This window comes from Muntiacus reevesi, chromosome 14 (assembly GCF_963930625.1).
Source record: "Muntiacus reevesi chromosome 14, mMunRee1.1, whole genome shotgun sequence".
NCBI lineage: Eukaryota > Metazoa > Chordata > Mammalia > Artiodactyla > Cervidae > Muntiacus > Muntiacus reevesi.
The window spans coordinates 35,968,404-35,985,378 of record NC_089262.1 but is presented as its reverse complement, the minus strand read 5'-3'; the positions used below and the strand labels follow the sequence as shown (position 1 = coordinate 35,985,378).

Genomic DNA, 16,975 nt, shown 5'->3' with positions numbered 1-16,975 from the left:
CCGTTTATATATTTTAAACAATGCAGGCTGTTCTAGGGCAATTTTCATCTTTAAAACCACATGTACATAATTGGGGCTTCCCAGGTGGCTCAGCGGAAAAGAATTTTCCTGCCAATGCAGGAGGCACAGGTTCGGTCCCTGGATCAAGAAGATCCCCTGAAGAGGGAAATAGCAACCCTCTCCAGTATTCTTGTCTGGAAAATCCCATGGAGAAGGAGCCTGCTGGGCTACAGTTCATGGAGTCACAAAGGGTCAGACACAACTTGGTGACTAGACAGCAGCAGCAGCAGTTCATAATTGCTACTTTTGAACTCTTCTTCTATTTCTTTGCACCAAGTGTTTTTTTTTTTTTTTTCTTCAGTTTTAACAATAATTGCCTCTCACATTCTTCTGAGTTCCAAATGAACAAACACCTGTATGGACACTTTGTTTGTTTATTTATGAGAACACTACAGGGACTTTTTTGGTAACATTCCACTGTTGTAATTCAGCCCAAAGATGGCTCTGTCTACCTTCCTAAGAATCGACCACAAGTGGTCCACCTTGTAATAGCTATATGCTGCTGGGGTCTCCTCACCCAGACAATGGCCTTCTAGGGAGAACTCACAACACTCACCTTGTCCGTGTAACCCAGAAGGAACGTCTTTCTTTGTCTTTGCAATACCAGACTATGAGAGTAGAGACTATCCCCCAGAACTGTCTGAGTTTCAGCTCAGCCCTCCCTCTCCAGCCTCTTCCTATTCTCAGTCCTCTTCAATATGGCATCGAAGGTGTTTGTGAGAGTGACTGGCCCCACAGCTTCATCTCTCTGAACTTAGAAAGTAGCTTTTTGTTTTCTCTCTGGGCTTCCATTCCTGGAAAGAAATTTACACACTGGTGCACTGATTTTTAGCTCCAAGGTTGACATCAGAGAAGAAACTCAGGTTTGGAGTAATCAAGTTCTTGTCCTCTCAGCAAGAGAAGGACTATGGCTAACTTCTTGTTAGCAGAAACCACCGCCTTACTTAGATTTAGTGAGTTATTCAAAGATTGACTTAAAAACGCATGCTCTTAGTCACAATACAAACACACTTGCAATGCTATATAATTATATATAAGGCTTTGGTGTTGCAAATGAGTTCAGGGGAAGTGCAGACTAAAATAGGCTAAGTTGATCAGGATTAGCTTCAAAATGTAGCCAAGAATTGATCTGAACATAGACAGCCGGAGAGGGGAGACAGTGCAACACGGATTGAGCAGGGCGTGGGATGGTAGCAAAGGAAGAATAATCTTGTCAGTCTAGAAAATGCTCAATACGATTGTCAGGTGATAAAAAGGGATAAAGGAGGATGGGAAACTGATTCTAGAAAGGAAAGTTGATTGGATGAATTCAAAATATGGAAGATTTTGATTATCAGAATTAATGAATTCAGACTTTAATTTGAAGACAATTGTGAGTAGTATCAAGCTTAAAATGAATTTTTTTTAGAAAGATGAATCCCACAGAATGCAAGATTAAATGAGGGACTGAAAGAAGAGAAACTGGGGGGAAGAGAGTAGGGGGTACAGAACTAGGTGGTAAGTTAACATATGAGTTGGCTATACACCACCTTTTCTAGTCTTCATGTATAAATGCTTGCTTTTCTCTTCCATGCAGCCATTATTCAGAAGAAATCTGTGTGCTTGATGCGATATCCAGTCATCACTTTACTTCATCTGCTTGTGAGCTTTTGGCTGAGAAATGTTTAAATAATCAGCAACTCCATTTTCTACATATTGGTTCATGCCAAGAGGGTCCACAGTTAAAATGGGGTCTAGAAAGGATAAAACTTTCATTCAGTAGCACAAAGAATGAATCCTGTGACTATGACACCTGCTACAGCTGGGAAAAATGTTCAGGTAAGCTCCAGTGGTAACTCATTCTAGAAAAGCTATCACTTAACCTTCATCTCAGCTAGTACATCTTATTTGTAAGATGTAAGATGTTTCTTATAAATAACCTTTCCTTAATCAAAACTAACTCTTTTTCATTGTAAAAAATGTTAGGAAATGGTTTAAATAGAAGGGAAAAGTAGAACCTGACCTACCCACAATTAGAAATAACTACTTTAACAACTTTGGTATAAATCTTTCCAGTCTTTCTCTGTATATACATAATCAGACCCACCCTTTGTCCTCAAGTAAGAACATTCATCCTGATCTCATGCTTCAGTACCCCTCTTCCCCACCCTTTGGAGGGCCTTTATCACATTGTCTAAATGTCCTCTGGCAGATAGAGCCAGCTGGGGCCAGCATAGGTAGAGTGCCCTGAGCCTGGACTGGGTTCCTCATCAACACCAGTTACCAGAAGCATCTGCCTCAAGTATCTTGAAGTCCCCTTTTAGTGCCTGGGACCAGCGCATGCTCCAGGGCTCCACAGCCAGGATGCCTTGAACCCATATGAGGTCCCTCGGGAGCCCAAGCCCTGTTCCTCCCATGTGGGACATTCTTCTACCCTCTGCTGCTTCCCTCCTCATTAGGCGTGATGTCCCAAGAAGCTCCGGACTCTACCTACAGAGTCCTCCCCGGCTCAGAGCTAGACCCTCATCCCAGAGAGCAGGCTGGTGAGCCACTGGCCAGCAGGGTAGTCTTTCTCAAAATTGCTTGAGATCAGAAAGCTAGTATGGAGTTGATGCGAATTTAGGATGACTTTAATCATTTATGTAAAAGAAACACCCCATTAAAAAATTCCCTGGAGCCTCACACACCTCAGGGATGGCATTGATTATGTTACATGTTTGAAAACAATAGGATCATATACTACATCTTATTTTATATATTGGTATTTTTTTCACTTTGTTGTATCATGAAACTATTTCCATATCATTATATATTATTCTGCCACATAATTTTCAATGTCTGCAAAAGCCTATATGGGCATTTTGTGATTTTACTTAATCAATCTTCAATTTGATATTTAGATTTTTCCCAAGATTTTGCTGTTAGAAACAGTGCTGTGATAGACAAATCTATCACAGGTAAATCTATACTCTAAGATTCTATCCTTACGCTATACTTAAACGGAATGTTTCTAGATAAATATTATTTTAAAATAGAAAGTCTTTGTTGATGCAATGTATCAACTTGCTTTCTAGAAATGTCTTTATCATATTATATTCATATTTACAGTGTGTGATAAAGACTGCCTTCCACACCCTCACCAAATCTTGGAGCTATTACCTGTTTATATCTCTGCCTGTTTGATACTTAAAAAGTAGCATTACATTTCTATTTTCTGTAAGTGTGTTGCCTATTGGCATTTCATTTGTGAATTGCTTAAAAGCAGAAACTTCACAGCAGTGGGTTTTCACTAAGATGAAATTGGAACCTGAAATAGTTCAACTGAGTTTCATATAATACATAAATATGCGTTGAAGATTAGGACTTAACAGAACTCAAATAGGCACCTAGATTTCCCTCTGGCCCATCTTCAAAAAATCATCTGAAATCAAGGCATAAAGTAAGCAACGGGAACTTACTGAATTGTTAACATCTACCTTTTGCTGAAGCCACTTTAGTTTTGCAAAAACAAAGATAAAAACCTTATTATTACCCTTGACTTCTCTTTCACTTTTCAACCCAGTTCTTTGAGTCAGTCCTGGAAAAAAGGAGAGGCCTTATAATCCACATCCAGGCTTTTTCTGATCCACTTAAAGCTGATTATCAAGGTCCAGCTCCCTTGACAGGTGGCAGGATGGAATCCAGGAAAGAGGGTCACCATGACTGGCACAGCCAACAGGCCATCTGATAGTGGCTACTCGGCAGGTCACTATCTGGGGCTTCTCACCTTGTGCCCCGAATAAGGCAATTTCACATAGGAGATGGAAAACCAGGTCTAAACACTTACATTGCTCGACTCTAATCATTGTTCAATCATCATGTAGGTAAACATTACTATTCATTCTTTTGTTTCCTGACCAACACCATTACCTAACTGACATCTCTCTCGGAGACAATAATTTGTGGTAGGCAAGAGCTGAAAGTACTATGCAACTATGTATTTATTTAAATTTTGGATTTAAAAGATAAACTTTTTCTCTAAAAATTATAATGTAAGAACATTATTGTCAAAAATACATACAAAAAATAAAAGGGACTTGGCCAGCAGGGAGGACAAATGGAGCCTATCTGTACCACAGCAGGTAGCAAAGGTATTCGGGGATGCGTTTAGTGTTAACATCTATTCTCCTTGTTTATCATGGAGAAAGGTCTTCATGGAACTCCTCTGTTTCAGTTTCTTTCCTTTTTTTTTTGTTCTTTTTCTTTTCCCACAAGTTATTCTTTCCAAATTTGGCTGAGTAGCAATACATGACTTATGATTTAGTCAAAATCTATCTTTACTATTATCCCTTTGCTTAGTGTGTGCATTCTTGGCCCCTAGGTTAGGTCCAACTCTTTGTGACCCCTATGGATATCTAAATCCCATAATCACCAGGATCCTAAGCTTGTCTTTAAAAAAAACAGTCAGCTAGAAATATAGTCACAACCTGAAAGTAGAGAGTTACTTTATTTGGTGGGAACATCTAGGACTATAGGCCTGAGCCCAGGAGACAGGATCTCAGTAGCTTTGAGAATACTGCTCCAAGAATGCAGGAGGAGGAGTCAGGCTATAGTTTGCAACAATGGGAGTAGGCCTTCTGAACATCAAAGATCAGATATCTAGTTAAGGAATTTAGCATTCTTTGTATGGGAAGATGCAAGCCTCTCAGCTCACTGAACTCATTCCTTTCATATGTAACTCAGCTATCGGGAGCCAATCCTGTTTCCTTGTTCACCTTAAGGAGTGGCAGATGGCTGCTTCTTGCATTTCCCCAGCTCCTTAGCAGTCACCACAGGTGGTGGCAGCATCTGCTAGATCTCAGTTTTGGGAGCCCTCCTTCACATTTGGAAGCCAGAAATCGCTGATGGCTGTGCCTGTGTTTAAGTCACTCAGTCATGTCCAACTCTTTGCGACCCCATGGACATTAGCCTACCAGGCTCCTCTGTCCATGGGGATTCTCCAGGCAAGAATACTGAAGTGGGTTGCCATGCCCTCCTTCAGGGGAACTTCCCTGAACAACCCAGGGATCAAACTCAGGTCTCCTGCATTGCAAGCGGATTCTTTATCGGCTGAGCCATCAGGAAAGCCCAATGGCTGTGACATTTCTTGTTTATTGATATGGCAGGAGATGTTTTCATTTCACAGAACATATACAGTTTGAATACATAACAAATATTGGTCAAGTTAGCAGAATATCTTGGGATAGTAAAAATAAAGCATGAATATTACTTAATAAGAGAGTTAAGTCATTTAAAACATCCTTTGATCCTACACACAGTCCAAAACCTGAAAGCAGTTTTCCCCCTAAAGATATGATGGGCCTGTGCCAGCCTGCTTTAGCTGGTGAGCAAAAGCCAGTGTCACAGAGACATCTGTTCATGTGGCACTCCAGAACAAAAGTATGAACCACAGCATTTGTGAAAAGAGAAAACTAAAAACGTATTTCATACGCAATCTACTCATGGCAGGCTGGGGTATTATTAATTTTGAGTTGAATTCAATGTCATCTTGATTAAATTGTGTTCTTGATTACAGTGTGAACTTTACTACCCTTTTCCTTCTCTATCTAAAATGAAATGAGAAAAAGTTTAAAGTGGAACTTCAAAGCAACATGAAATTCACTTTTTAAAAGTTGGAACACAAGAGCTTTCCCAAGGAGGCTAATTTTGTGGCTATTAAATGTTTTGTCTAAATTTCAAAAATATCCACCAACAAGAGGGGAAAATTTATTCGATAAACATCCATTTAGTAGCCAGTATACTAAAGTCACTGTTCAAAGTAAGGTGAGGGGTATGATGATAAAGGATCTTTATATCCTCAAATTGTTCACAGTTGGAGTAATATTCCACAGTATTGTTATTTAGTCACCAAGTCATGTCCAACTCTTTGGGACACCATGGACTGTAGCCTACCAGGCTCCTCTGTCCATGGGATTTCCCAAGCAAGAATACTGGAGTGGGTTGTCATTTCCTTCCCCAGGGGCTCTTCCCAACACAGGGATCAAACTCACTTAGCATGTGAATTCCTTACCGCTAAGCCACCAGGGAAGTCCCAAAGTTTCACAATAATTACATGAATAACTTTAATGCAAGACAATATGTGATAAGAGCTATAAGAGAGATACATATCTTCTCGCCTGGAAGGGTTTCCTAAGGATGGAAGCATGAGAACCGACTTTTGGAGGTGGCAGGAAGGGCCTTTTCATGCTGGCAATCTGAAAATCATCTTACTAAGAACACTTAGGTTATAACCATACTGCAGGAGGGGTGACCATGGCCTTTCCACAAGCCTGGGGACCCGACATTCTCTCTAGAGGTAGAGCTGTCTCCTGTTCTTTACAAAATCCTAGAGTTTCCAACAACAAACAAGACTGTCCCCAACTAAAATCTTCTCTAGCTGGTTGACAAAGAAGGTAAAAGGGAAATTCATGCCTTTTCAAGAAATGCTTCCTACCATGGAAGTGTATGTGCTTATGAAATCTCCCTATTTCCTTTTTGCTGTTTTCTCCCATCAGTTGAGATACGTGAGAAAGAGTTGATATTTGCCCAAAAGAAGCTGCAGACTGTTTCTCAGGCTGACTCAGATATTTTGGCAACGTAAATTATCCCAACTCCATCAAATACTTTTCTTTTTGAATACTTATACCTGCACCCCAAATTCAGAATTGAACCCAATTGATGAAGCAGAATTAATTGAGCACTCTGTTAAGAGCTGGTTGGGACAAATAGATGAATGAGTCGTCGTTACTGCTCTCTCACAAAGCAGTTGTAACAGTCTTGGGAGAAAGACATATGAAAAGCTAGCTTTCTCCAGGGGAATCTTCCCAATCCAGGGATTGAACCCTGATCTCCTGCATTGCAGGCAGATTCTTTACCATCCAAGCCACCAGGGAAGCTAATTAACAAAAAAGTATAAAAATGTCAGATGTAGTACTGAGAAATTTACACCATTAAAATTTAGTTATAGAAAACTTTGGTGGGGGATATATGGCTATACAATGCTTCATGGAGGAGGTAAGGCTTATAGACATTGAACATGTGCAGGAATATTGGAAAGAGCATACCAGTCTGGCAAAAGAAGGGAATAGGATGGGCAATGGACAAAAACTGGAGCACTCTTGGGGTCCTTATTGGGAAACAGAGAGAGAGTCACTCTGTCTGAGTTGAAGAAAGCAGAGAAGATAATGCTGCAAAGGGATATTGAGGCCAAATGGTGGAAGACCTTGAACTTTGATTAAATGAGCCTATATCCCTTAACTCTAAATTGATTTAATATATTGGCTTTGGTAACTTTACCCCAAATGGTCATTTTAAAACTCTTTCATGAATGCAAGATTTATATGAATTTTGACATGATGGGGTGGTTTTGAAGCCAGGCCTGAGAAAAGTATCACCCAATTTCACTGCTTATTAAAATCCAGATTCCCAGTCATAACGTAGGAATATTCTAGGAAGAAATAAAAAAGTGGTACAGAAATATAAGAAGGCAGCCCTATAAGTCATTTGTGATTTAAAACCTGCCTGTACCACTTACTAAATTGTGGGACCATGGGCAAATCACTTAACCTCTCTGAGCTGACTTCATCTGTAGCATTAGTACAATACCTTGTAGTTCATATGTTTATTGTGAGGGTTAAATGAAATAAAGCATGCAAAGCACTTGGCATATTGTGTGGTTTCATCATACATGCTCAATAAGTGATATAAGTGTTCCCGGGTGGTGCCAATGAGAAAAGAACATGAAGGACAGATCGAAGACTTTGTGGAAATGGATTGACAGGAGGTAGCAGCTGATTGGATGTGGCTATGAGGGAGAGGGAGGAGTCAGAGGTAGCCCGGCTCCTACATCTTAGTGACTTAGCAGCAGCCTCTCCTTTCTTACATCCAGATGACTCCATTCAGCCACAGTTGGGTCTTTTAAGTCAGTGCCTTTGTGCCAGCATTCTCACTCATTGCCACCAAAGTGCTCGCTGCGCTGGGGAGGAGTCAGGTGAAATCAAACCCGAAAGCACTGAATAGAGTCACACTGTCTTCTCTCCTTGCAGCCACCACCTCCAAGTGCCTCTGCCTGTTACCCTCCCAGTGCACCAAGGGCGGAGACCAGCTCTTCTGCGTCAAAATAGGATCGTCAGCGAGCAGGAAAACAATGAACATATGTGAAGTAGGAGCTGTAAAATGTGCCAAAAGGGAAATGGAAATACTGCATTCTGGGAAGTGTTAGACCTAACACAATTACCCATACACAGAGTTACTTTCCCCAAATAACCCCTACAAAAGGACACTGTTGAATAAATAGCAGACTGGCACATTCAGGAGTTACCAACGAAAATCCTTGAGTGTTAGTTTCACCCAATAATTCTCCCTGCCTCTTGTGTCTTCTCCCTCGTGCAGTTCCCATCCATGCAGCTCTGTAGCATATCTCTCGGTAATAACTTCCACATCAATCTAGTAAATACTTCATTTCATGTCACACTAAAATGATTGGACTTCTGAGGACCTTATGATGCCTGCAGTATTAAGCACACTGACAAGTAGAAATCAGAATAAAAATCATAATTTTCTTCAATGAATCAATAAACATGGAAATCTAAACAACTTGTACAACACATTCTTGAAACGCAATTTTCATGCATTCATTCAATAAATAATTGGGAATGCCTGTAATAAACCTAGCACTATTTAGGGCGCTGGGCAACCAGCACTGAATAAAACAGACAAAAGCCCTGGTCTTCAAGAAGCTCACAATCTTGTGGAGGAAGACATACAGAACATAATAGAAGCATACAAAATGTATAGTATGTTTGATGGTGATAATTCTTATGGAGAAGACAATGCAGGGAAAAGTGAGTCCCATCCTTAAACCTCATCTTATGTGAGGAAGTATTCCACAGTTAATAAGCATCATAGAAAGGATGACTTAATTCAAGTGAAAATTGCCTTGCTTATAGTTAAATTCCTGAAGTTACCTCCTTCTTAGGAGACTCTTTTTGCTTCAGCTAAAGTGCATCAGGAAGCTTTTAAGCTAAAAGTGTGTGATGAATGGAAAAATCATCAGAAAATTTCAAAAGAATAATTCTTAAGGTAAATCATATCTATCATATTAGGCCCTACCAAGTAGACACCCATTTCTTAGAGAGGCTTTAGGGTGTCATTTTGAATTGGAGAAGAGAAACAGCTTTGGAGCAGTGGTTCTTCAGTATGAGGGTGCATTGAGTTACTTAGAGCACTTTTTAATACAGATGCCTGCAACCCACCCCCAGTTCCTGGTTCAATAGGTTGAATCTGTATTCCTACCAACTTTCCAGGTGGTACTACTGATGATGATCCCATTTTGAGAACTTTAGTCTAGAAGTGGAGCCATCAAACAGCTAATCCAATTATTAAAGTAATTGATCCCAACTTTAGCCAATCAATCTCCAAGCAGGTGAATAGAAGCAGGTTCCCTTCCTCTAAATCTCATTGGGATGCTCACCTAATGGATGGGGCTATGAGTCACAGCCATCCAGCAGCACCCTTATTAGGCTTACACATTAAACGTCACTCCTCCTCCATCTCATTAAGATCTCAGCCAAAATCTAAAACATCTTACAGAGTTCCCTGGGGGTCCAAGTGATTAGGACTCTTCATCCCCACTGCAGGGGGTGCAGGTTCAATCCTTGGACAGGGAACTCAGATTTCACATGCTGAGCAGCACAGACAAGAAAAAAAAATCCCAAATCTTAAAAAAAAAAAAAAAAAAAGCCTCTAAAACATCTTGCAGTATCAAAGGATAAGTATGAGGAAGGGAAAAGCCTAGAAACAGAAAACCCATTTTCCTGGTATAATGGCAATTGAGTGGGAATTGATCTTTGTCCAGGAGTCAGTGACCCATCTTTTCCCGTCGTGCAGCCCCACTCCCTTCTCACTACCAAAGTGGCACAGGCTACTCTTGTAACCTTTGTGCCCTCGGCACTCCCAAAATGCCAGAATGAAGGCAAAGTTTAGGCATTAAATAGCCCCACATTCAAAGGAGAGATGCCAATAACTGAGTCCGGAAACTTTACTCAGGACTGACTTGTCTCTGCTCTACCAGCTCTCACACCAGCACCACACCTTTCCAGGCCATACGGCAGGACTGGGGGTGGCAGGGGGGTCATGGGGCTCTGCGGGCGCAGGGAGGCAGTGCTCATAGTGAAGATCCTATTACCTCCCCAAAGTCCTTTTCTTCCCCTTGGTGAGGCGGAGGGAGATGCTCTCAGTATCCCCTGAAGCCAGGCAACCAAAGCCTTGAGAGAATCACTTGTCAGGGTGCCCATATCCAGGATTTATGGTGCCACCCTCACTGCGTGGGGGCTATGGAACCTCAGAACTACCGCTGGTGAGCAGGTTGCTGGAGGAGTTTCTGGGAGGCATGGATCCACACCAGAGGAATTCTCTCTTAAATGACCCCAAGACCCTTTGCTGCCCAGGGCATGTGGGAGGCAGGGTGTTGACAAAATGGTCTGAATTGTTTCCATAGTGACAAGGGAGTGTTGTGGCATGACTGGGAAAAAAGCTGGGTGCATCCCTTTCGCCACCTCAATCCCAAGGCATAGAGAAGGAGTGGAGGACTTTGGTGGGTCACATGGCTCCATAGGAAGGAGCACAGAGAAGAAGAAAGGCAGGAACTCTGAGGCCACCCTGTGTCTTGGACATGAACCTGTTGGGAACACTAACAGGAAGCACAGCTGCCTGTCTCACAGAAAGTTCTGGGAGACAGCATGGGACACCACCCCAAGGAAACAACAGGGGCCGCTAATATTGTAGAGTCAGATTTAGTAAGAACAAGTTCAGAGGGCATGCCCCAACACGACTGTTGTATCAAGCATCTTCTGCCATCTCTCCAAGTCCACTTCCTTCCAACAGCAGAGAACCAGATCCAACAGATGCAGGGGAAAAGGGTGTCCTAGAAAGAGACATGCCTCTGTCTGTGACTTCTAAGAGGGGTGGGAAATTTGCAAGAACCATCCTCATGCCTTCCCTACTCCAAGTCCTCTGACCAACAGGCCTGGCTGATACTGGAGGCAGGGAAGGAGATGAGATATAAATTGAATCTGAGATTAGAAACGTAAACTGGACTGACTTTTAAAAATAGTAACTGACCAGAAATCTATGTGATCTGTCTCAGACTTAATTGAGGCAAGAGAAGAATGGGAGTTGGCAGAGCATAGAGGAAAACTATTACTATTACTAGCCTGCTGGAGCTACCATAAAGAAGTACTGCAAACTGGGTGACTTAGAACAACAGAAATACATTGTCTCACAGATTGAGAGGGCTAGAAATCCAAAATCACTCTGTCCATCGGACAATGTTCCTTCTGAAGCTCATGGGAGAGAATTCTTCCCTGCTTCCTCTGGCTTTTGGCCTTTGCCCGAAATGCTGCCCATTCCTTGGTTTGTAGACGCATCACTCTAGTCTTTGCTTCCATCATCTCATGGCCCTCTTCATTGCCCCCCTTCTGTGGATATCTGTCTGCCTAAATGTGCATTATGAGGACAGCAATCTTGTTGGATCAGGCCCCCTCTAATGACCTCACCTTAACTGTGTTACATCTGTGAAGACCCTGTTTCTAAATAGGGTTATGCTTGCAGGTACCAGGTGTTTGGACTTCAACTTGTCTTTTATTGCAGACACAATTCAATCCACAGCACCCTGACTGGGGAGAAAAAATGTTTTCTGTTTATACCCCATAATATAATCAAAGGTTTATACCAGCTATTACATTCATATTGTTTGATTAAAATCAGTCAAGCTTGCTTGCTTGAAAGCATTTTGTTCTTATACTTGTAATAATCTTCACTTTTAATGGTGATTAGTTGTCTTTTTATCACTTTAGTTACCTTTGTTTGAAAGGATTTTTTGAGTGCATGAATCCATTAAAGTTTGCATTAGGCTAATTTGCATGCCACTTACCAGTTGAATTTTTCACACCCTGACATTAATATTAATATAGCAATTTAGTACAACAAGTGTTAAGAGCTAGTGATAAAATTGTCACCATGAAGCAGAGAGCAAAACTGAGACATAATACCTGGAGTTTGGACCTAGAATCTCCAGTGCTGTCCTAGAAGATTAAATAAATTCTAGATCAAAGGTAAAAGCTTTATCCTCTTAGGCTAGAAATGAATGCTAAGCATTCATGCTGGTAGCTTAAGCAACTGGAAACCAACTCAAGTCCATTTTTTATATGGATTTTAATTTTTTGTTGATTCTACAGAATAAATGGGAACCCAGTTTAAAGAACTTTATAAATAGACATGCTATAAATCTCAAACATCCTAGAAGCAGAGTTCTAAGACTATGATTTTTTCCAGTCCTCTGGTGTGGTTACATTCAAGCTTAACTAAATATTTCCTCTTTTTGGCAGTCTTTAGTAAAGCTCACTAAATTTTAGACTACATTGTTACTCTTTCTACAAAGGCCTACAACTCCCACAACCAACATTCCTTACAGTTAAAATTTAAGCCATTCTGTTTTTTCTCCTGAAGAGCACCCACAAGCTAAACAGAACCCATATCCCTTCCTACATTCTGATTCTAAGTAACAAGCATCTAACAGATCATGCTGGTCCATGCTGGGCACCAAATATCCTGAAGCTGGATTAATTGGATTCTGAATGGCTGGCTGTCTTCAAGGTCACCTTCATTCTTTAGGGATACATTGTGTATGGAATCAATGAAGCATCTAGCTGTTAGCCAAATAAATGGTCTGCAGAATTATGGCTGTAACCATTTTATTTTATGAGCGTGAGACAGGCCACTGATACACTATTTGTCTTCTTGACAAGTTCTAGCTACAGCTTCAGCCTCACATGTCGAATATGTTAGTAGAGGTGTGTGTCACAATCAAGGGACTGCAAGGGAAGGATGGTGCACTGATAATCATGCTCACAGAGATTTATATAGAAAGATGTTCATCACAACATTATTTATAATTGCAAAAAATTGACAGAGCCTAAATGTCCAATAATAAATCATGCACCTTCCATATGATAGAACAGTATGAGACCACTGACAAGTATCTTTTAAAAAGATTTTAAAGGACATAATAAAGTGAAAAATCAGGCTGCAATACTATGTACGCTTAGAGTTGTGTAAATTCTGTGTGTCCACATGCTCTTAGAAAGAATGATTGAGAGAACAAATCTCTGGAATTTGGAGTAATTTTTATTTTCTTGTTTATATCTTTATGCATTTCCAAATTTTCTAGAATCAGCATGTATTTTTTAATCTTTTTTCTCTTTATTCCAATCATGAAAGTAGCACAAGCTTATTGCAAATGTTTAGAAAATATAGTACAAATAATTTATACTTAATATTTTCATATTGATCTGTTCTTATGCTCACATATTTGCTGCTATTATTCACTAAATACATTACTCAGCGTGAATTTTTATATATAATCAGTCATGAAAATTGTTCTTAAAATATTCTTTTCAACTTAACTAGGAAAAGCAGATGACTGATTCTGCTTGTACAGAAAACTGATAGCAAATTTGCCTTGGAGGTCAGACAGCTCGTCTGGTCTAGATTTTCACACATGGTAGTCTTCAGCTAGGCTAGACATGTGAGCTTCACACAGATGCATTCATTCATTCATAAGCATTGTCTGAATACCTGCCAAGTCACAAAGATTAGACCTATAATTGTGCAAAGATTTTGGAGGTACTTATAGTACCCTGTGGAGATTTTAAAGGTGTATTTAAATCAGCATTATATAATATAGAAAGGTATTTTAAAATTATAAGTAAGGATAACAGCTTCAGGGAATTAAAAAAACTGGACAGTCAATAAAAAATAAAATCTAAATTCCAAAGTTTTATTACAGTTGGAGACACTGAACGGCTGCTTGAACTTGAACAAAGACTGTTTCCTCATTGTAAAAACAGGAAAATACCAGCCACTCGCTATTTGTTCTGAGAATAGGCTAGAACATATAATACACACAACTACTAAAGAGCCTAGAATGAAATGTGCATTCAACTACTCAAATACTATTATTATTATTATTTAACACCAGTGGATAAGAGTGGCTGGACTTCTCCTTTTATTTCCTGTTGTATGAGACCCTTCATCTATTGCCAGCCTTTTCATTGAATTGTGATTCATTAAAGAGCCCATGGGTTTACATAAATTGTTCAGGGGAGAGAAATAGGTAGAGTATTCCAACTAAGCATTCAGACTCAGCTGATGAAATGTGCTTGTTCACTGTGCTCATGAAGGGATGACCACAATAAGCAACATCAGCAGTCAAGGTTTTTTAAGTTCTCTTCAGAATGAACTATCCTTCATACCATATAAATGCAGATGGCTCAATATTTGAAGTTAAAAACCTAACAATCTGTGATATCAAAAGCAATGTGGACAGAAGACCCATGATTAGAAAGTGAAGAGGAAATTAGACTGGGCAGCTGGAAATACCCTCCAAGATTAGTTGCTTGATACACCCTACCAGTATGCAGTGACAAAGTAGATTTTGAAAAAGGCTGCATTTTTACCTAAAATATGACCCTTAATGTGAGGGGAAAGGCATACCACAGTTCCAGTTCATGAGGTGAGATTCTGTTGTCCTTTATGAATCTGTATTTGTAGTAACACTAGGGTATAGAGCACACCCTAACTGAAGCATTTCCATTTTGGTTATGTTAGGTAGCTAGAATAGGGAAAAGGAGTCCAGAATGGTGGTGGCTAAAAGATAAGGAAGAGAAAAGCCCACGAAAATAGAACAAAGGAAGGTCCAGGACCGGTGTGAGGACCTCAGGTAGAACAAGCAACACTCTTGGCTAACCCAATTTACATAGGGCAGGCCCGGGGAGGGGGAAAGCATATAAAAAGAGGAGCCAAAGGGCTCTCGCTCTCCCCCACGCGCTGGGGCACTCTTCTCTTCGTGTCTTTAGGTCGGCATGCCCTCACGCCTCGAAGCTGGATTTTCCTGTTATTATCTAAATAAAATAGAGCTGTAACACAGAGCTGTAACACTGATTTGTCTAAGAGCTCTAACACGGTCCATTCGAGACCTGAGAGCTGTAACACGGTCTGTCCAAGACCCAAGAGCTGTGACATGCCGAGGGCTTTAATGTCCATCACTCCAAATCTTTGTTGTGACGAGACAAAACCGAGGACTATACTCGCTTGACAGTTGTAACAACTGAGGACTAAGTGTTCCTTTAGGGCCTGTCTCCCCTTCTACTGAAAGGCAGTGGTTCACACTGGTACATCTTTGCCATTGTGAAAAACACTGCTCACCATTGTTGCTGGCTCTCCATCTCCCAGGGACCTGGTAGGAACATACTTCTTAGCCCCCACGGGTTGGGGTGCCATGTAATTGATTTTGACAAATAAAATGTGACCAGAAGTATGTGTGTAGCTTCTGGATAAAACTAGGAATTGCTGGCATGAAGACTTCCCAACACTCCTTTGTGGCACATTTGAAATGGTAGCTCCTCTATCAGCCTGATTTACTAACATGAGCAGAGTCCTCTATATGCCATCAAGCTTCTGTGGGTATATGGCTTGAGCGAAATATAAACCTTTCCGAAAAGTGGGAGTGGTATACTTGTTACATTGTCACTTTGCCTACCTGTCCGATCCTAACTGTAACAGATGACATGATGACATAGGGAGCTGATCTCTTTCACTTGCCCAGATTGCATCTAGAACACCCAGTTTTCTATGGGCATTACTAAGTAAATAGAAATTGCTTTTGGTCTGAACAGAGCCTATAATCACTAGTATGATTGGAAAAAAAATATGGAACAAATTAAAATTAGTGAAGAGGGAGTGATTATGCTTAGTTCTTAAATATATTCATAATTGCATCCCTCATTTCATAGAGAAATGGATTAGTGGAAAATTAAAGTTAAAAGAAAATAAATCCTTCCACAGAGAGTTTACCAGCTAGGACTATAAAGAAACGTAAATGCAAATGCAAAAATGGTGAACACACTTTTAACAATCTCTTTATTATATTTGGGAAATTTTTTAGAATCTTAGAAACATTTCTTATTTTAAAAAGCATTTCAAAGTTACTTAAATCTACTTCATATTTCTTGATTACCAAATCATTCTTATTATGTTTCATGCCAATGCTTATCAAAACTGCTTTCTAAAGAACATCAGGCATTTGCTAATGATGCAAATGTACCAAATGGATTTTTTTATTCTAATTTCTAATGCTTGGTTATAACACAATCTAGCTAGTATACTGTAGCAGGTAGTATTTACTGCTCCTCCAATTTATTCAATTCCTGGCCAATAGCCAGTATTTCAGAAGACGTTGGTACCAGTCCCAACACTAGACCCAAGAAGTAAACTACAACTGGTTTAAGTCAATCTACAGGGTTGCATTTCCCTCCCAGGTGGTTTGAACATGTACAGGTGATGCAAATCTGATGAATGGGAGATAAGGAGCATCTTCTGGAGGACTTCTTAGAAGGCGTTTCTCACTCCAAGAGTTCACAGGAAGGATGGTCTCTTCTGAATGTTGCCATGTCTGAATGTGATGCTTGAAACTGCTGCAGCCATCTTGCCACCATGCGGAGGTTGACATTTGTTGTCCAGGACAACATATGGAAGAGACTCCACTAGAGATAGAGAAAGAACACTTTGTGGACCCTTGTGAAATCATTGATCTACTGATTTACCCAATTCTGGAGTATCCATGTTTCTGGTCTTCCTGTTATAACAATTTCTCTATAGCATAACCTATTTTCGGTTGTTGCTCTGCTACGTGGCCAAAGGTATCCTGATTCAGAAATTAGTCAAGTTCTTGACGTTTGTACCTTCATGATATTAGTAGATTGGTAATATATTTTTCTTTTAAATGACTATAAATTTTTTTTAATGGAGAATTATATCTCTTGGTTGATGATACTAAACTTGCATGTGACAAAGGAAGATG

General features: G+C 40.2%; 1 protein-coding gene across 1 annotated transcript in view; it reads left to right on the top strand.

The window, feature by feature from the left end:
* The window catches only part of C6 (complement C6), a 67,984-nt gene extending 59,706 nt beyond the window's left edge, over positions 1 to 8,278 (top strand). Inside the window, exons 16-17 of the mRNA XM_065905566.1 lie at positions 1,637 to 1,878; positions 8,103 to 8,278. Of these exons, the coding sequence (XP_065761638.1) occupies positions 1,637 to 1,878; positions 8,103 to 8,278 (418 nt within the window). The remainder of the gene's footprint in view (positions 1 to 1,636; positions 1,879 to 8,102) is intronic.
* Positions 8,279 to 16,975: the final 8,697 nt, after the last annotated feature.